The 20305-nt window shown below is 30.7% G+C and overlaps 6 protein-coding genes across 6 annotated transcripts; 2 read left to right on the top strand and 4 right to left on the bottom strand.

The window, feature by feature from the left end:
* Nucleotides 1-1854: 1854 nt before the first annotated feature.
* On the bottom strand, nt 1855-2398 carry BX663DRAFT_526648 (uncharacterized protein). Its single transcript, XM_051529938.1, has 2 exons — nt 2058-2398; nt 1855-1988 (listed from the first exon to the last, which is right to left on the bottom strand). Exon 1 carries the CDS (start codon nt 2364-2366, stop codon nt 2067-2069), a length of 300 nt encoding a protein of 99 aa, XP_051377961.1. The 5' UTR covers nt 2367-2398; the 3' UTR covers nt 1855-1988; nt 2058-2066.
* Nucleotides 2399-3641: 1243 nt separating this feature from the next.
* BX663DRAFT_526643 (uncharacterized protein) lies at nt 3642-7436 on the top strand. The gene is made up of 6 exons (XM_051529937.1): nt 3642-4605; nt 4668-5333; nt 5393-5401; nt 5482-5578; nt 5657-6443; nt 6506-7436. Exons 1-6 carry the CDS (start codon nt 3936-3938, stop codon nt 7277-7279), a joined length of 3003 nt encoding a protein of 1000 aa, XP_051377960.1. The 5' UTR covers nt 3642-3935; the 3' UTR covers nt 7280-7436.
* A 17-nt stretch (nt 7437-7453) lies between these two features.
* On the top strand, nt 7454-10002 carry BX663DRAFT_526642 (tRNA synthetases class I, catalytic domain-containing protein). The gene is made up of 4 exons (XM_051529936.1): nt 7454-7580; nt 7645-7765; nt 7853-8258; nt 8325-10002. Exons 1-4 carry the CDS (start codon nt 7529-7531, stop codon nt 9921-9923), a joined length of 2178 nt encoding a protein of 725 aa, XP_051377959.1. The 5' UTR covers nt 7454-7528; the 3' UTR covers nt 9924-10002.
* Nucleotides 10003-13334: 3332 nt separating this feature from the next.
* Nucleotides 13335-13932, bottom strand: BX663DRAFT_526640 (uncharacterized protein). Its single transcript, XM_051529935.1, has one exon. It carries the CDS (start codon nt 13906-13908, stop codon nt 13465-13467), a length of 444 nt encoding a protein of 147 aa, XP_051377958.1. The 5' UTR covers nt 13909-13932; the 3' UTR covers nt 13335-13464.
* Nucleotides 13933-15220: 1288 nt separating this feature from the next.
* BX663DRAFT_526636 (uncharacterized protein) lies at nt 15221-16765 on the bottom strand. Its single transcript, XM_051529934.1, has 7 exons — nt 16679-16765; nt 16330-16546; nt 16128-16238; nt 15959-16059; nt 15873-15900; nt 15749-15812; nt 15221-15660 (listed from the first exon to the last, which is right to left on the bottom strand). The coding sequence occupies exons 2-7, from the start codon at nt 16390-16392 to the stop codon at nt 15581-15583; spliced, it is 447 nt and encodes a 148-aa protein (XP_051377957.1). The 5' UTR covers nt 16393-16546; nt 16679-16765; the 3' UTR covers nt 15221-15580.
* A 2299-nt stretch (nt 16766-19064) lies between these two features.
* Nucleotides 19065-19642, bottom strand: BX663DRAFT_526634 (uncharacterized protein). The gene is made up of 3 exons (XM_051529933.1): nt 19622-19642; nt 19562-19563; nt 19065-19512 (listed from the first exon to the last, which is right to left on the bottom strand). The coding sequence occupies exon 3, from the start codon at nt 19252-19254 to the stop codon at nt 19087-19089; it is 168 nt and encodes a 55-aa protein (XP_051377956.1). The 5' UTR covers nt 19255-19512; nt 19562-19563; nt 19622-19642; the 3' UTR covers nt 19065-19086.
* Nucleotides 19643-20305: the final 663 nt, after the last annotated feature.

The raw sequence follows: 20305 nt of genomic DNA, 5'->3' as shown, positions 1-20305 counted from the left end.
TACCAAGGGGGGCAGTTTCTGGAGGAAGTTTTCCATGATGAAGATAGTCAAGTTCAAAAAGTATACGGCACATAGCAGGCCAACGAATCGTCCAGGCGGGAAAGACAGATGAGTTGAAAGCTGATGAGATTGGTGGCATGCGTTTTTGTTTATTTAGCAGCTTATTCAAGAGGAAGGACAAAGGGTCGGGTTTGGTCAAAGGCATTTGCAATCGTCGATGCATATGTAGACACCATATAGCATGGGCTCTTGTGAACAAGGCATTAGGATGATAGATGCATGGTTTAGGGGCACCACCAGGTAACCAACCTAGAAGCCAGCGGACTATTCGGCTGCGTTCTGCATTTGACATAGATAACCAGAGGATAGGATCGATACCTAGGGTAGGACGGCAGGCAGACAAGAGAACGGCTTTCTTACTGTTTCGTCGATCACCAAGATTATCTTTCAGGTATGCTTTACATATACCAGCAAAAACCGTAATTGTACACTATTTTCATAAATTATTCGCACAATCTCAGAAAAAAATTGCACAGTTTACAGAAGATTAATTTGCTCAGTGTGTGCGAAGTTTATTAGAGGGGATCTTTATTCAAACAAGTTTTGAACTTTGATTTTGAATAACGACAAGATCCTTGTAAGTCACTTATTAAGACATTTTGACATGCTCCAGTGATTCTCATATTGAGTGTTTCGGCCTCTAAAAGCTTTTCTCGCTTCAATTTGCTCTTAACAGCAGACCAAAATTGCTCAATTGGGTTGAGTTCAGGGGAATATGGCGGGAGATAAACACAACCATATCCACGGCTTTCTATAAATTTTCTAATATTAACTGAGGTATGTATAGGTGTATTATCCATAATAAGATAATGCCCTTTGAATTCCTCATGGCGATTCATCATATCTAGAGTACTTGCAATAAAATTGAAATAGTGTCCAGTAACAGTTCCAGTAGTTTTTTGCCTCTTAGTTCCGCTTGCCGTCTTTCTCTTTTTTGAAGCTGCAGGATACGGCACTCTTATCTTAACATTGACAACGCCATGCGGGGATATAGCACCTAAAATTGTCGTCGTTTTGGCTCTTGTTAGATGTTGGACAACCTCAGCTCGAGTACCTTTCTTGGACCAAGCCATTGTTCTTTTCAAATTGATATAGAACGCAGACTCGTCGATAAAAACACAATTACTATTGTAATCCATGTCTGTTTTACTCTATTTAGTTACCCAGTCGAATCTGTTTTCGATGCTTACAAGTGAATTCCTCTCTTTTGAATGAAAGTTTGCTTTCTTAAAAGACAAGGCACATTTTTCCGCCATAAAGTTGTAGACAGTTGTTTTTGTTACTTTCAAGTCAGGAAAATGGTTGGTAAGACTTTCCATCGTCTGATCTAAAGTTGCGGAAGGATGATCGATGAACTTTTCTTCGAAATACTTTTGGTGTTCTTCATTCAATAAAGCTGGTCTACCAGCTTTTGATTTAGGTTTTTTTGGTTCCACTGCATTTAATGGTTCCGCATTTCTAGAAATCTCTTCTTGGTCTTTTTTGAACCAGTCATAAGCAGTTCGACGGGCAACACCAAGCTGTTTTCCTGCTTTTCCTGCCGTAAGGCCTTCTTGATCGACCAAATAAAAAAATGACCTTTAACATCGTCCCCATGTTTTTTTGTAGTAAGTGGCTGGTCCAGCTGGTACTGAAGTAATTGTTTTGGATGCTTTAGGGGTTACCTTAGGCTTCTCAGGCGGCTTGAATTCTATGTAATTGTCAAAGTCGACAGTGTCGGCGAGAGGATAACCGTCATCGTCTACTTCCATTTCAACTGGTTCATTGCCATGCTCATCCACAGCATTACCATGCCCATCTTCTTAATAAACTCGAAAGTCCATCGTGTTTTGTTGATTTTGCGAATCTGTGCGAAAAAATAAAAAAAATTGTGCGCAATTTTTTTCTGAGCTTGTGCGAATAATTTATGAAAATAGTGTACTTAATACCTAAGAAAGGAATTGTAAGTTAATAACAATTACTTGCTTTTAACAGTGATAAATATGTACTATACATACTTCGTATTGCTATCTCTTTACTTGTCGCGTCCATTTGATCCATTTGGAATGATTTTTGTATTGTTTGATTGATAACGTCGCGATGTCATCCACCGCCTTCTTAAAGATATTTTCACAAGTTTTTAAGTCTTCTACTTTCGAGAACTTGGCGAACATCAAAGAGGGGAATGTCCCGTAACCATCATAATTGTTTAAAATCCATTGCACTTGGGTGTTTTCTGTCATTTTGTGAAGAGAGATGGAAAAATGTTGCTGATATATACCAAAAATTAGGGATAATATTGCGGGCGCTCGAAAAACACTCTTCATTCCAAAATTTTACACACTTCCAAAAAAAAAAAAAAAAAAATTAGGAATAAAATACGTCATACATATCGTAAAAAATAGAAGTATTTTTTTTAACGTTCTTTCTCTAGACTATTCTGTTAACACTTTCCTATAGTATTTACCATACAAATAGTCATAGCTAATAAGTATACTAAATGTTAAAACAAAGTGTAGAATGAATATTATGCTGTAAAATATAATATATTAGTATATTTCTATTAACTTAGTCATAAAGACAGTTACAATCATAACACACACTTCTTCGTTGCAGTTATAATTCCGTTTGTTCCTTTCATCAATCCATAGTATTCCATTTAATGCATTGAAAATAACAAATAAAGAGTTATCAGTTAGTAGTTTCTATATGTGCAAGTAAAAATATTCACAGTTCTTCTATATAAGTTAGTGTTCAAGTCAAGAGATCATCTAAATTACGATCAATAAGTTCACTTGCAACTGTTGTCGTCTTGATTACTTTTAATAGCATAAACTATTTTCCAATTTCTAGGAGACGTGCGACTAAAATATCCTTTCAAACCTTTTTCAGACTTAGATAAATCGCTATTTTCTTTAGTGTTGTTGCTTTTAGGCATTATGGAATTTGTAATATTCACTAAGGGAGATTTTTTTTGCATGAAACTGAAGCATTTTTGTGAAACGAGTAGTAAATCACCTCCTTTTTATTTTTGACGAATAATTCTAAAATGCAAGGATGTAAGTAGATACACCAAGCGGTGCGTGTAGGCATCATAACGTCACAAAAGATTGTGAATATCTGATTTGATCTTCATCTTTTTTTTTTTTTTTCCTCTTGTTATACCACCTAAGAAATACGCTTTATGTTATTGCAGAACCCACTCTATATCCTATAGTGAACGTAGCCATGTCATTCTATGGCGTCTTGGTTAGTTATCTAATGGTGTTCTTTGGCCATGTCCTTAGAATCCACATAATAACTTTACCCATGAACACACTATCGACTTAATATGTCATTAACCATTGCTGATCCACTTTCCATTTTCCTCAACCAGTTTCCTCTAAAGAAACCAAAGCCCCTGCTCTTAGCTTCTCCTTGGTTAGTTTATTAGCTAAAGATCTGTACTATTTTGCATGAAATAGGATTATCTATTTTATCGAACACTTCCTCCTCTTGTCAATTCTGGTGTCGAACTAATGTATTGACTATCTTCATAATAGACTAGTATACTCATATTGTTTCTGATTTCTTTTCTTTTTTTTTTTTTTTTTTTTTTTTTTTTTTTTTTTGGGAACTGTCTAGGGCAATACAACATAATAAAATTGCTATGTGCTTATTGGTCATTTTTATTTTCTTTAAATAAATAAATTCTTTTAGTCGTAAAAATATGCCTTATTTATTTATTTATTTCTCCGTCATTTAATTATTACTATAATCTGCTATTTTATCATTCTTTTTTACTATCTATCCCTTCTTTCTTTTCTCCTTCTTTTCCCGTCATTTAACTCCTTTCCTTTCCTTAATTTGATCCTTTATTTTTTCTTGTTTATTTCCATTTTTATTTTAAAACAAATATGGATAATTTTACAACATATAATGCATCTACGCCAACAACAGTACCACTCTGCGAAAATAATGATACAGAAAAGAAAGAAAAGATAGCAGATATTAATGAGTTATCAAATAGTAATGAAGACATTTCGTCATTGCAACAACAAAATGAAATGACTAGCGTTAAATTAGAGGAAAAAGAAGAAGAATTATTTACTACTAACGACTTGTTATTTCAAGAAGATTATGGAGCACAGTCTCAAGAGTCAAAACAGCCACTCACTGCCGAGTTATTAGCAGAACAAAATGAGTTATATTCAAATAAGCTAGAGCCAAAACCAAACGCTATTCGTGCTTGGGCTGCTGATCTTCCAGAAGTGCCTGATACAGTTCAACCTATTCTTACATCTACACATATCTTTGAGATGGATTCATTAACTATGGATGATGAAAAAGAAGAGGACGATTCTGATGAAATAAAAGATTCCAAGAGACAGCCTTGTATTCAAGAAACAAAAGATGTATTCTCTGAGACTCAGAAGATAGCTTATGTAGGCTTATGTTATTTAACAAGTTTGGAGGTAGTTCATGATTATCAAGGAAAAGATTTTACATATGCAAGAATGAGTGCAGATAACTGGCAACGTAAAATTATGAGAATACTTTATGTTCATATGGATATTTCATCCGATGGTATATAATAATAGTATTTATGAAGCTATAAATATGCATGTCATTTATAAATTTAAATATAGAAATTAAAATGATTGAATCATTGTCTAGACATAAAATTTTACCAACCGACCTTGTTCACCAATTTACCTCTCAAGGTGAAACTGCTGAGGTTAAATTAGGCGATCTGAATACAAAGCAGAAGAGATCTAATATCCAACAAGATAGTGACGATAGAATCATCGTTGACCTTCGCTGGACAGTTATGTGTGATTTATTTTTAATTTGTCTAAGTACAGAAAATTATGATGCACGTTCCAGAGTATTTGTTGCCCGTATTGCCTCTTATCTTTCACTTGATTGGTTTCAAGTTATTGATTTTGAAAAACGTATAACAGAACATCTTGTTGAGGATTCAGCTTGGGAGACAGAGACAGTAACAAGTGTAGCTACAACAGTGACAAACATGACATTGGCCAACATAGACCCAACAAATGGTTTTGTAAAGAATGATGTTGAAAAAAGAAGTAGAAACAGAGAGCGTAAGAAGAGACGATATATCATGGTAGGTTTGGCGACTATTAGTGGGGGTCTCATTTTAGGATTAAGTGCAGGTTTAATGGCTCCTGTTATTGCAGGTGGTATTGGTGCTATCCTAACAACTGTAGGTGTAACAGGTACAGGAAGCTTCTTGGGTGGTACAGCTGGTATTGCTTTAATTACAGGTGGTGCTACAGTGGCAGGCGGACGTAAGTTATTTTTATACTTAATAAAGTTGATTTACTCATATACATTATTCGCTGTTTAGGTATCGGAGGTTTGTTTCTATATTGTATTCTTTTTTATAGCAATCATATTTACTTAACTTCATTATATATGTATATGTATACATATTAGGTAGAAGCATGAATAAGCGCATGAAGACGATCAATACATTTGAATTTATACCAGTTTACACGGATGAAAATGCAAATTGTATCATTAGTATTACTGGGTAAATGTGTTTTTTTTAGTACACAATGTTTGTATGAAACGGCTTTTTAATGAAATTTAATTTGCTTTCAACTAAAAGTTGGCTACCTAATAAAGATAAAGAAGAATCATCACTTCCATTTAGTGTTATGGATACTATAATGGGCGATCATTATACTCTTTATTGGGAACCTGAAATGTTGGAGGAACTAGGAAGCGCATTTCGTATTTTAGCTACAGAAGCAGTTACTTTTTCTATTCAACAAGCTCTTGCACATACAATTATGGGAGCATTATTAGCTGGATTAGCATGGCCACTTGCATTAACAAAACTAGGTTATATGGTTGATAATCCCTGGGCTAATGGACTAGATAGATCTCGATTAGCAGGTCTCATTCTAGCTGATGCATTAATGAATCGAAATTTAGGGGCAAGACCTATCACATTAGTAGGATATTCACTCGGTGCGCGTGTCATTTTCTTTTGTTTACTTGAATTAGCTCGCATGAAAGCATATGGCTTGATCGAAAATGTCTTTTTGTTTGGTACGCCAGTGAGTGCATCAAAAACACAATGGAAAGAATGTACGACGGTTGTTTCTGGGAGATTTGTGAATGGCTATGCAACTAATGACTGGCTGTTAGGATTCTTATTTAGAACTTCCACAGCTGGTCTTGGAAATATTGCAGGATTACGCCCTTTATTACACATCGAAGGTAATCGTGTATTAAATGTGGATTGTACAGACTTAGTATCTGGTCATTTAAGTTACCGCTCTGCTATGCCCAAATTATTAAAACGTGCAGGTTTTGTCGTAACTTCAGAAGAATTACCCGTTAAAGAAAAAGATAAAGGACGATCAGAGAATTCTTCAACAATTGAAGAGGTATGTATTATATAGAATTACAACTTTTAAGTTTATTCAAATACTGAAGTGACATTAATTAGCCTACATCAAGTTCTTCAATGAATACTAAGAATAAGCATTTAGATTCGGTCTCTTCAAAAGGGAGAAGTTCAATATCATCATTTTCTTCAAGTAAAGCTTCTATACAATATCAAATAAAACAAACAACTCTATCGTCTGCAGATGATAATCAAGTCAATTTTCAAAATGATAATACATTACCAACACGTACCAATTCTTCTTCAATTATAGATCCCGCTACACCTGGGAATCAAACGCCTTCTTATATGTCATATGAAAAGCAAGAACCAACTCTTAATGGATCTAGCACTATTTCAGATATGGATATAATTGCAGACATTATTGCAAATGCAACAGCAGCTGCTTCATCCAAGTCAGGCACATACAGTTCACTTTCTTCAGGAAAAGCTTCTATTGCGACATCAACTGTAAATATAGAGTCAACGGTAGTAGCTTCATCTTCCTCTTCTTCCTTAAATACCTCTAGTCAGGTAGCAGCAAATCGAACATCAGCATTCACAAACTTTTTTAATATATCCAGTCGACGTTCAAAATCAGAAACAATATTAGCTTCAGAAAAACCAAAAATAACACCAAGATCATCACTTTTATCCTCATCCTTCTTTGGAAATAGTAAAAAGAAAGCTGTTTTATCAGAAGAGTGGAAAGAAGTAGATGTAGAAGTAAAAGAAATTAAGAGCACTTTAGGTACATTAGTTGTACCCAAAGAAATTATAAATCCTATGCCAAAAATCAAACTAGAGGCACCTCAGCATGCTCGCCTAAATCGCTAAAGAATTGACTATATTGTTCATTTCTTCCCTTGTACATTATATTATATATATTTACATATTTCAAAAACATATATCCCCTTTTCATCATAGTTTAATATATTGTCATTTCAACTTGTTATTACCAGAATTCATAACTAAGGTTTGCTAATTTAAAGAAGTCACATTTTTTTTTTTTTTTTTTTATTATTTATAAATTTTGTAACAACTTATTTTTATAAGTTTCTTCTTTATACTTGATTACTAACAATAATGAGTCCTATTAAGCTTGTTGTTGCTTCTAAGGCATCACCTTTTAGCTATGGTATAAAATTGTATATAATATATTCATTTTTCTTGAATGTTAATTTCAATTCATGTAAACTTAGGTGTTCTTGCTGTCACTGCACAAATTAATTCTATCAAAAAGAATGCTATTGAAGTTGAATTTCGTGACGGTAAAATTCTCGAAGGACCTTCTAAGTCTGCTGCTTCTGTTACTTACAATGGGTAAGAGACATTACGAATTTTTCGAGATTTCTAATTTGTTATCATTTCCTAAACGTTTTGCCCTTTTTTTTATTTTTTTTTATAAAGTGAAACATATGAAACCACCAATGCCATTGCTAGACTTTTAGCCAGACTTAATCCCGAGGCTAATCTTTACAATCCTGAGGATCCTATTAGCTCCACTTTAATTGATCAATGGTTAGATTTTGCTGAATCTAAGTTATCTACTTCTGATTTTAAAGCTCTTGATGCCGTTTACAAAGAACTTAACAAATATCTAACTCTTCGTTCTTATATTGTTGGCTATCAAGTTACTCTTGCTGATTTTGTTATTTGGGGTGCCTTGAGAAGTTCTCCTGTATTTGCTCGTATTGTTAAAACCAAGCCAGAAAACCTTGGTGTTTATCTTGTTCGTTGGTATGAATATATCACTTCTCTTAGTGCCGCTGAATATGCTTTAACTGCTGTTCAAAAGCAAGAAAAGTCATCCAAGGTAATATTAAAAGAACGAGATTTTTTTTTAAAGAAGTAAAGTTGCTAAGTAAAATAATTATTTTAGGCTCCTAAAGCTGCTGATCAAGGTAAATTTGATATTGGTTTGACTGAAGCTGAAATGGGTAAGGTTTGCACCCGTTTCCCTCCTGAACCCTCAGGTTATCTTCACATTGGTCACGCCAAGGCTGCTCTTTTGAACCAATACTTTGCTGATACATACAAAGGAAAAATGATTATTCGTTTCGATGATACCAACCCAACCAAAGAAAAGACTGAATTCGAAGAATCTATTAAAGAAGATCTTGCCTTGATTGGCGTCCCCTCTAACGTTGTCTCACATACATCCGATTATTTTGATCAAATGTATGATTTGGCTATTAAGATGATTAAGGAAGGTAAAGCTTATTGTGATGATACTGATCAAGCCACTATGCGTGAACAACGTACTTCTCGTACTCCCTCTAAATGCCGCGATAATTCAGTCGAAGAGAACTTGCGTCGTTTCCAAGAAATGACAAAGGGTTCTAAAGAGGGTCTTCAAAACTGCTTGCGTGCTAAGATTGACTATGCTAGTCTCAACGGTACTATGCGTGATCCTGTCATCTATCGTTGTAATTTGACCCCTCATCACTATACCGGTGATAAGTGGAAGGTATATCCTACCTATGACTTTGCCTGCCCAATTGTTGATTCTATTGAAGGTGTCACTCATGCTTTAAGAACTAACGAATATCGTGATCGTAATGCTCAATATTACTGGATGCTTGAAGCCCTTGGCCTTCGCAAGGTAACAATCTGGGATTTCAGTAGAATGAACTTTGTCTACACACTTCTTTCCAAGAGAAAGCTTCAATGGTTTGTTGACAACAAATTTGTAAGTGGTTGGGATGATCCTCGTTTCCCTACTGTTCGTGGTATTCGTCGTCGTGGTTTAACCATCGAAGCTTTGAAGCAATATATTTTGATGCAAGGTGCCTCTCAAAACGTCTTACTTTTGGAATGGGATAAACTTTGGGCTTTGAATAGAAAGATTATTGATCCTATTGCTCCTAGATACACTTCTGTTCTTAAAGAAGGTGCTGTTGTATGTAACGTCCAAGGTGCTACTTCTGAAGTTAAGGAAGTTCCTGTTCATAAGAAAAATCCTGATCTTGGTAATAAGAAGACTCATTATGGTCCTAAGATTTACTTGGATCAAGAGGATGCCAAGACTCTTGAGGAAAACGAAGAAATCACCTTAATGGATTGGGGAAATATGTTTGTTCGTAAGATTGTTAAGAATGGTGATGAGGTTACAAGTATTGATTTAGAAACTCATCTTGAGGGTGACTTCAAGAAGACCAAGAAGAAGTTGACTTGGTTGGCTGCTGATGAAGATGCTACTGAAATTCTTTTGCTTGACTATGATTACTTGATTACTAAGAAGAAGGTTGAGGATGGTGATGATGTTAAGGATCTTGTCACACCAGTTAGTGAGTTCAAGTTTGCTGCTCTTGCTGATGGAAATACTAAGAAATTAAAGACTGGCGATATTATTCAGTTTGAGCGTAAGGGATACTTTATTCTTGATGCTCCTGCTACTGACTCTGAGCCTGCTCACTTTATTCGTATTCCTGATGGTAAGGCTGCTAACATGGCTTCTAAGGCTGACGCTAGCAAATAAATTCATCTTGAAAAAATAAAATAAAATATAAGATATTATGTTGTTAGAATAAATAATATTACATTTTGCATTTATAATATGTTGACGTATAGTTTGTTAATCGACTTATAAGTTGTTAAACTCATAATGAATTTCAATGGATTCTGCCTCAAATAAATGTATATTTTGGATAATTACTTTGAGCAACAATCTCTATATACCGAATATTTTTAGGTATTTAAATTGGCAATATTCCATCTTTTCTTTATTCCTGCAACTATAGCTTTCTATCCTAACCTTTAACCCAAGACTTCAACGTCCTTCATTATACAAATTATTACCATCCTTAATTATACTTGTAGATATTTAAATTTAAATATGTAACATTTAATCTTTAGAGAGCAGGAATATAACATATTACTCTAGAGTTATGTGTCTTTTGATTAATCTTATTTGCCTGTAATATACCTGACTATATTCTTTAGACTATCAAATTTAATGTTATGTACACTAAAGAGTGATGTTATGTGAATATATGACTTATTACGATAAAGGGCCAATCGTTAACTTTAAGGTAATTTTAAATAATGAGATTTTATACAAGAGTATCTAAGATCAGAGAGAAATTAGAGAAAGTAGTTAATTACAACCGAATCATATCCAGTAGTATTATTATAGTGTACAACGCCCCTTAAGTTTATTAATTATGAAAAAGCATATAAACAAGTTGAAATTACCTCAAGTCCATATAATATATAAATAAAGTACCAGAACGTAAGTCCCACATAATTATATGCCTAGCCTATTTATTCTATTATCTATTTTCCTTGTAAATAGCCTGCCATGAAGACTAGCCATATTTACTCTTAACTAGATGCTACAATGTAAACTTTTTTTTTGTTTTGCTTAGTATCCCCCTTCTATTGTTGCTGTATTTAATTCTTTATTTCACTTTATACTTTATTATATGAAAATAAGTATACTTTTTTCCTTTTTGACCTAGTGTTGCTTTTTTTTTTTTTTTTCCTTTGACTTTATTTAACTAAGATGAATCATAACAGGCTACATTAGATAAAAAAAGAAAGGTTGCATGTATTGCTTGAGAATTAATTATCACTAATTTCTTTACGTGCTATTTATACGCGTAATATTTGTATTTATATTGTTTTTTTCATTTATAATAAAGCTGCTATATAAATCTTTTCATATAAATAAATATATAAATAAAAAAAATCGGCCCCATAACGTCGCAGTATCCCATATACTTATCCCGGAGGTACTCGTAATGTTTATCAATGATGGTTTACATCGTTATTAGAATACATTGGAGAGGTGAGCATAATCCAGAAAGAAAGCATACAAAATACTAACTAAGCTATGAAGCCATCCCAAAAAATCACTCATCAGCCCTTTTACAAGCCAACAAATGAAAAAAAAAGGATTGTATAAAGAGAAAAAGAAAAGAAAAAAAAAAGCAAGTTTGGGCATGAAAATGACCTCCTTTTATAGTTTTTTTTTTTGATCCGTTATCATATGCTTTTAACTGTCATAAAAAGGCGTCACAATCCCTGTAATGAATCTAATTGGATAATCTTAATAGCATACTAATCGTTATCATAATAAACATAGTAAACAAACGTGATACCAACAATTACTCCTTCTCCTTAAAAAAATATATATATTTATCTCTTTTAATTATTATTATTATTCCTTTTGTTTATAGTCTAATTCAGCAAGAATAATATATACGTTTATATATTCAATAGTATATACATTTTTATAAAAAGATCTTTAGTCAAGTCAACATTTCAGGGGAAACTTAAAATAAAGGGATAAATATCAAATATGTATATGCATGCATATACCATTTTTTGTTAATATATACGTTTGCGCTGTATATATTCTATATTATAGAGAACAATAAAGAATGTAAATAACATGCCGTACTTACACATGATATAATCATAAATAAGTACAGTGATTTCATAATATCATTATATACAAAAATACAGTGATAAGCAATTTTAGAGCTGAAAGTAAGGTACTACAAATCATAATGATGATGCAGCTGTTAAACCAAATATACGCAAATTAAATTTGATATAAAATACATTGCTGCACATGATAAATTAAGATGGATCTGCAATAAGCAAAGGAATAAGATAGTTATCTAATGATGACTACTGTATATGTTATATATTATTGCATGATTAACTCTGTATATTAATAGAGTGTAAGAGGTAATAATAGAAGATAAAAAAATTAGATGGATAAACCATTAATAAGACAATCATATAAAAAGTATAAATTACAGACATTTTATATAGATAATTTTTTCCTTAGTTAGTTCTGACTGATATAATACTTTTTTTTTTTATGCTGATAAGTCTCACGTATTCTACCTTTGTTCATCTTATATTTTAATACATTAAATATGACAAAATAGTCAAGATAACTAATCTTAATTATCTTTACATTATACTATTAAAGACTATTTCAAAAATCATTATTTGAGGTACGTCTTGTTGAGTTACTATGAAAATAACATACAATATGATTGATCCCGTATAACTTTACAGAGACAGATTTTTACAGTCAAAGTATAATAAGGGTCATCAGTTGATGGCTCATCATTCGTTGGCCCACTCAGATATATTATTTGGCACTCATGCACATGGATTTATTAACCGCAAATTCTAAAACTAATACTATCTTGTCAAGATGAAGAAAAAAAAATACTATAGCTGTTTATGTAACCAGAAAGAAAACTAGTGCTGTAAAATGTGAAGGGAAAAAATGAAATAAAATTAATTAAATTATCGAATATGAGTTTATTAATAAAATTACAGCATCATCTCTTATTTCCAGAATACTATATTTATAAAAATGGAATAAAATAAAAGATATCTGGGAAATAAGGATATGTTATATTATAAGTTTAATGGGGTTTATAACAAGTCTACTTTCTCCTCATTACTAGAAAAAATTAAAATTTCCCCCTTTACTTAGCCTTAAAACACACTTACCATCACTTGGCATTGACCAATTATTTTTGAAAAAAAAAAAAATATTGCTATGAATTTATTTTTTAGCTTGAAGGCTAACCTTCATGCTATCTATAAGTAAATGCGAAGCACTTTCTATTCAAGCATTAAATACTGTATCATGTTCAATAGACATGATCATAGTTATGATTTTTTTTTAATAAATACTTTTGAATACATTGACTCTCTCAAGACACTGGATATCAAATTTACTATATTCTTCAAATGAAAGGATTCAATATTATAATTAAATGTAACTAATTCTTTAACAAATAGACAAAAATAGATGATATGTATCTTTTCTATAAATGTATATATGTATACATGCATGCATGTATGTATGTATAAATAGAGAGCTAATAAATATATAATATATTTATTATTTAAGCTTTGTTATACATATAAAAGAAGTCAATACATATATGAAAAAATAGCTAAAGAAAATCGAGCACATTTAGTTATTTACAATGGACAGAATAACCTTTTTTTTTAAATATAAATCAGTTGAAAGGTTATTTTTATCTTGTTATCACACCTATCTCTTCTTCTAAATCATTAACTTTTGAACGATAATATGACTGTGTATGCTTCTGATAATCAGTTGTCAAGTTTGTAAAATAAAGAGGATCTTGTAGATTATTTGTATTTATAACCAAGTTAGGCCTGATTTTATTCGACTTTTTTATATTCTTTATTATTGGCTGCTGTTTTTGACTGGTCATCATTTGGAAAAGAATTTCTTGTTCACAAAAAATAGAGATTGCTCGAGTAAACTTTTCCTTCCTGTCTTGTTCATCAATATTTGAATATAGCCCGCTCCTGTCATAATCTGTTTGAGAATAAGTGTATATAATGTCTTGGGGCTGCGTACAAAAGCGAACATGTAATCCATGTATCCTTTTTCTTTTATGAGAAGCTTGTACAAGACATGAATTAATAGGAGACACAGATAATAGAGTCATTTTAAATAGATATGTGAAAAAAAAGAATGAAGAGGAAAGCATTCGAATTTATTATTCTTTTTATATCGACTTGCATACATTGCCTTTGCGTTTAAAAATAGGTACAAAGATCAGCAACAAGCTATATATACATATATATATATTTGTTTTTTCTTCTTTTGCAGTTATAATCATATAGGAGTGTCTATACTTATTCTATTTGTATATGCTCTCCCTTTTATTTATATAATAATATTTGTCTCAAGGAATGAGCTCTAGAAATAGAGTGCTCACAACATCAAAGGACAGGTTTTAAACTCAATTAAGGAACTCTACAATTACAATGTTTGTTAAAATTAAATCAGATGATAAGTAATAAATCGTTCCTCGAGAATTGCCAAGATTTTTTTTTCTTTGAAGAATAATGAAATAATGCTACTATAGAATTAAAGTAGTCGGTTGATTTTTATAATCTTGAAACATTAACAAGCATAAATCATATTAAGAAGCCCAACGAACTGGCCTTGAAGCCAGTAATATACATTTTTTAATAATAATAAAAAGAAAGTATTTATTAAGAAAATTGAAAAAGAATAAGTTTATGAGCACAATAATGCTTATTTAGACAGCCAGGGGACACTTTTATTTATTACCTTGAGCTCTTTTTTGTTTTGTTTTTTTTTGTTAAAATTATTGTATTGAAAGGCTTCTTCCATAAAAGTAGAAAATGCCAATAGTACTTCAGAGATACTAGTTGTAGCAATTTAGTATATAGTCAGTCCGTCACAATTTATTTCGAAAGTTATAGCAACTACTTGTATAGAGGAAACATAAATAAATAAATTAAAAAGCTTCTAAGATTATTGCATACAAATGTAATAATTTCTAATTTTTTTTCCCCTAAAAGTATTATAGTTAATGAAACATAAATACTCTAGGTCAACTATACTGAATTTTATTGAAGAATGTTAACTTAATACATATATTTTGAACACTTTATAAACATATCTTTTGACAAATTGTCTATATTCACATTAATCGACAGGAACGAAAAAAAAAAAAAAAAAAAAAAAAGAATGAAGGCTGATACATCACAATAATTCATAAATTGGCTCCTAGCACATTTGTATTCGCTGAACTAATAACATCTAGCCTCCAATTTGACAAAAGCAATTTTATTCTCAAACGTTATTCTTCGACAAAATTATCCAAGCTTTATAGTAAAACAACTACTATCAAATAAAAATACAAAATAAAAGCGTATTTACGGTTTATAATTATATTTTACTTAAAACAACCGTTGTCTGTAAACTACTATAGTGAGCTTAAAAGCCTGCTTTTTACATATACTAATACTACTCTTTCTGTTAAAATAAACCGAAAAAAAGAAAGATATTACAGTTAAAGAGTAAGATATACAGTTTCACAATAAAACGATATCAAAGAAGCATTAAAATTAATCCAAAATAAAAAGCTTAATAAACTGTTTGAATGGGTTTCTTCCACTTTATCAGCATAACAGTGATGCGCACATATTAATACTACAATCTATGATATTGTTCTTTGTATATTTGCTGCATAAAGATCACTTATATTATTATTATTTTTGTTTACTGCAGAACTCTGTCTTTAATATCCACAAAAGTATTTAGAAACTAAAATTTGTATATTAACTCTTTTCAAAATTCCAACTTTATGCAAACTCAGCACTATCTCCATCTCTAACATTTTGATAACCACCGGAAGGAAACGCGCCAGGTGCGTCCGACCAACCTATAATGTATTCACATCATCATAAGTTCAACGAACACTAGTTAAAAAAAAAAAAAAAAAAAAAAAAAAAAAAAAAAAAAAAACTTACTTCCAACATTTAAAGAATCCCCACGTTCCTTCAAGTTGATAAAGCCGGAATACACTGTAAGAGGCTAATAATATTGAATTTAATTGACAAAGACATCTAATAAAGTAATAATAACAATAATTACCTTTACAAAAAGGTTTATAACGTTGAAGCTAACAACAAAAATTATTAATTTCTTTTTTGTTTTTTTGAGAATTTAATTCTAATTACAATTTAGCAAATCCAAATCCACTTTCTGCTTGAGGATTACCACCGTGTAAGTAGAACCATATTATATCCAAGAAAATACTAAAAGCAAGTACTCCTGTAAACTTGTTCAATGTACAATTATCGATTAAAATCCATATATATATACATTACCCACTTACTTAATACTTACAGTTTTGAGAGGTGAATTCGAATCACGATAATTATATGCCCAAATGCCAAAAAAAAAGATGGGAATGTTATATGTTGGATTATTAGCGACTGCACCTAAAAGAGAAAGGCCCTGAAAAGAGAATAAATTAGTACTCATATTCCTCCCTTCCCTCCCCCTTTTTTTTCATGATGGGCTACAATTACATTGATGTGTTCTTTACCAAATGTAATCCTAAAAGACTAGCTAAATTTGCTTGCTGAATTATATTTTGTACAGAATTCATTATATTTATAAATATGTGTATATTTTTTTTTAAAAAGAAAAAGTAAAATACACACAATTCAGGATTCTAGAGTTAGTAGCAGCGGAAACAGAAATTAAATATAAGGATTACTATCTGTTCAACTATAACGGGAAAATTAAATGTAAAAAAAAGAGTAAGTATAAGAAAAAGACAAACACTATTATTATGAAAGTATATATTACCTTTGTCTGGAGAGAACCTATAGAATTTTAATTTTTTTTTTTTTTGCTTTCGTCAAACTTGTATAAACTATAAAACGAAGCAGCTACTTGAGTTAAACTTGCTTTATTTTAGTAGCATTTAAATTTTTACTTGCAACAGGTATTTGGTATAAATTTACTTTACAAAAAACTATATATTACAAGATTCTGAAGATTAATTTATTGACTTATTTTACACTATACAATCTCCATGGTGCCAAAATGCACATAATGCGTAGATAAAAAAATGAATATGCACATAGTACTTTCCTCAATTACCAATTTGTATCAAGTATTTAAAAAGGCTTCTTATTTAAGCATTTAGAAAAAAAACATTGACAGAATAATGTATAAAACTTGTAATGAGTATAATTGTATATCTCAGCAAATCTAGAGTATAAAACTTCTTTATCCCTGAGCTGGCTATATTTAACTTTTCGCTTGACAGAGTGCCAAAACTGCTCTGTCGGATTCAATTAAGGAGAATCGAGAAAAAGGTAAATTCATTTATATCCTCTTTTTTCTATCATAATTCGAATTTTGTTGGAAGTGTAAATCAAATATTACAGGATTTGATAAGTGCTAAAATGCCCCCCCTACTAAATGTAACTCTGCTTATTTTACCAGATTCATCTTTCCGCATCTTTAGGGAAGATACTTGCATTATCAGTTCTATATACGAAATCCCTTTACAGTAACCTATAACTGGTTGATCATCATTTAATATTATTGGATCGTTATCTTTTGAGATAATCGTAATTCTTTTTAATATAAACGATATCTACAAATCTTAACAAAACACTTCATATTAAAGTCTACCTTAAGATTGTATAAAAACACTGAGTTACTATTATGGAAGTAATTAAGAGTAGTACAAATCAAAGCTTCATTCTTAATATATCCAATTCAGTAGATGTTTTGTATAAATAAATTTTATTCTTGTTAATTAAAGAAGGTGTTCGAAAATAGCTTTATTCCAGTTAAATATACTGTTCCAGTAGTTAGTATTCCTATATATCTTGATCTGGTGTTATAGTTTTTATTAAGTAAGAACATTAAAAGATACCCTACCTTATATATCTACTTATTGTATTTGTTTTAATATAATCATTAATAGACCGGCTTATATAATTTCATGTATTTGTCTCTTTGAATATATAGTTCTCTACTAAAGAATAGCACCTAGACTTGTTCAATACCATCTAGTCAGTATATCAATTTTTTTCTACTTATTTCAAATTGTATATACACATGTATATTCATAAAAAATATTGCAGAGGCCAATTTGAAGTTTTGTCCCAATAATTATCATGTAAAAAGAGATATTAACAATCAAAAATAGAAGCTATAATAATCTATTTGCCCTAGTAAAACAGTCATTCTACACAGCATATAGAAGATATAGATCTACCAAAATTGTAATTAAGCACCTTCAACAGGTAACTTGAGTATATAACGAGTATGTTAATTATGCAGTAGCGTGTCTCTCTCTCTCTCTCTTTCAAGCGCATTAACTAAGAAGTTCTATTATGATTAAAGATAAAGGAAAAGCAGACTGCCATACAGTAAAAATGTAAATATTTAATAAAAAATGGTATACACATTTGCTTATACATATTTGATATCTATCCCTTTATTTTAAGTTTCCCCTGAAATGTTGACTTGACTAAAGATCTTATTATAAAAATGTATAAACATATATATTATTCTTGCTGAATTAGACTATAAACAAAAGGAATAATAATAATAATTAAAAGAGATAAATATATATATTTTTTTAAGGAGAAGGAGTAATTGTTGGTATCACGTTTGTTTACTATGTTTATTATGATAACGATTAGTATGCTATTAAGATTATCCAATTAGATTCATTACAGGGATTGTGACGCCTTTTTATGACAGTTAAAAGCATATGATAACGGATCAAAAAAAAAAACTATAAAAGGAGGTCATTTTCATGCCCAAACTTGCTTTTTTTTTTCTTTTCTTTTTCTCTTTATACAATCCTTTTTTTTTCATTTGTTGGCTTGTAAAAGGGCTGATGAGTGATTTTTTGGGATGGCTTCATAGCTTAGTTAGTATTTTGTATGCTTTCTTTCTGGATTATGCTCACCTCTCCAATGTATTCTAATAACGATGTAAACCATCATTGATAAACATTACGAGTACCTCCGGGATAAGTATATGGGATACTGCGACGTTATGGGGCCGATTTTTTTTATTTATATATTTATTTATATGAAAAGATTTATATAGCAGCTTTATTATAAATGAAAAAAACAATATAAATACAAATATTACGCGTATAAATAGCACGTAAAGAAATTAGTGATAATTAATTCTCAAGCAATACATGCAACCTTTCTTTTTTTATCTAATGTAGCCTGTTATGATTCATCTTAGTTAAATAAAGTCAAAGGAAAAAAAAAAAAAAAGCAACACTAGGTCAAAAAGGAAAAAAGTATACTTATTTTCATATAATAAAGTATAAAGTGAAATAAAGAATTAAATACAGCAACAATAGAAGGGGGATACTAAGCAAAACAAAAAAAAAATAGTTTACATTGTAGCATCTAGTTAAGAGTAAATATGGCAGGCTATTTACAAGGAAAATAGATAATAGAATAAATAGGCTAGACATATAATTAAGCTATTCTAACATGAGTGAATGTATGAAAAGAGGATATCATCATAGAAAAAGCAAACATATATCCTTATCCTTAAAAATCTTTATCTTTAATCTAGTTTGAAGCTTGATCATTTCAGTTAGTTTATCTTCAGCTTGCTTCAAATTATCTTGTAAAGGATTTCATTGTATTGAATTCCTTTCTAGAACACGAAGATATATTTTTAAATGTAATGCTTCATTTACTTTTATGATGTGTATATAGAATTTAGAGACTATAATTTATATTTTCATAATTAATTATTGTTAATCTAATTGGACCAAGTTATAGATCACAGCCACTATGACATGCGTTCTTCTTTTTTCTTTTTCTTTTACTTACTTTAATCCAAGTAAGACTTCCAATACACGCTTCAAAAACAAAATCAAATAAATATTTTGATAAATTTATTGAAGCTGAACAAAGCAGCCTTAAAGTTTTCAGCAATAACTCTATTACAGCGATGGAAAAAGTTTACTCTTGGCCCTTTACATATGCTAACGAAAAAGATTAACAAAGCATTGAGGTAATTTTAAACAGAAGCCCATCAACAACTTCAATAATAGTATAAAGGAAATAATACTATATATTTGCTTACTTTATCTGACAATAAAGATATCCTCGCCGATGGAGATAAAAAAAGCGGCATCAATAATAGGACTGCATCTCTAAAAGAAGACGGCATAAAAATGCCTTATGGAATATTACTCAGCATGTCAAAAATTTGATTTGATAATAACTATATTAGCTGGCCAACTTTATTAGTAATCTGAATAAAATAAGAGATATTTGATTATATATGGCGTATCTCAGAGTCATGTTTTATATAAATGTATATTTTTTATATATTTCTTAAGAATTTTATAAAAAAGTTGTATACTCCTTTAATAGATTAACTCAAAGGATAATTATTAACGGAAGAGTTGTCTTACTATTTCAATTTTGATTATCAATATTTAAAAAGCAATGTTAATTAAAGAAAAACATTATAGACGTATTATCTATTCATATATATGACTTTAGTTT

This window comes from Cokeromyces recurvatus, assembly GCF_025118155.1.
Source record: "Cokeromyces recurvatus strain NRRL 2243 chromosome Unknown BX663scaffold_47, whole genome shotgun sequence".
NCBI classification, from domain to species: Eukaryota; Fungi; Mucoromycota; class Mucoromycetes; order Mucorales; family Mucoraceae; genus Cokeromyces; species Cokeromyces recurvatus.
The sequence above is the reverse complement of the archived record's forward strand: the minus strand, read 5'-3'. Positions and strand labels throughout refer to the sequence as shown.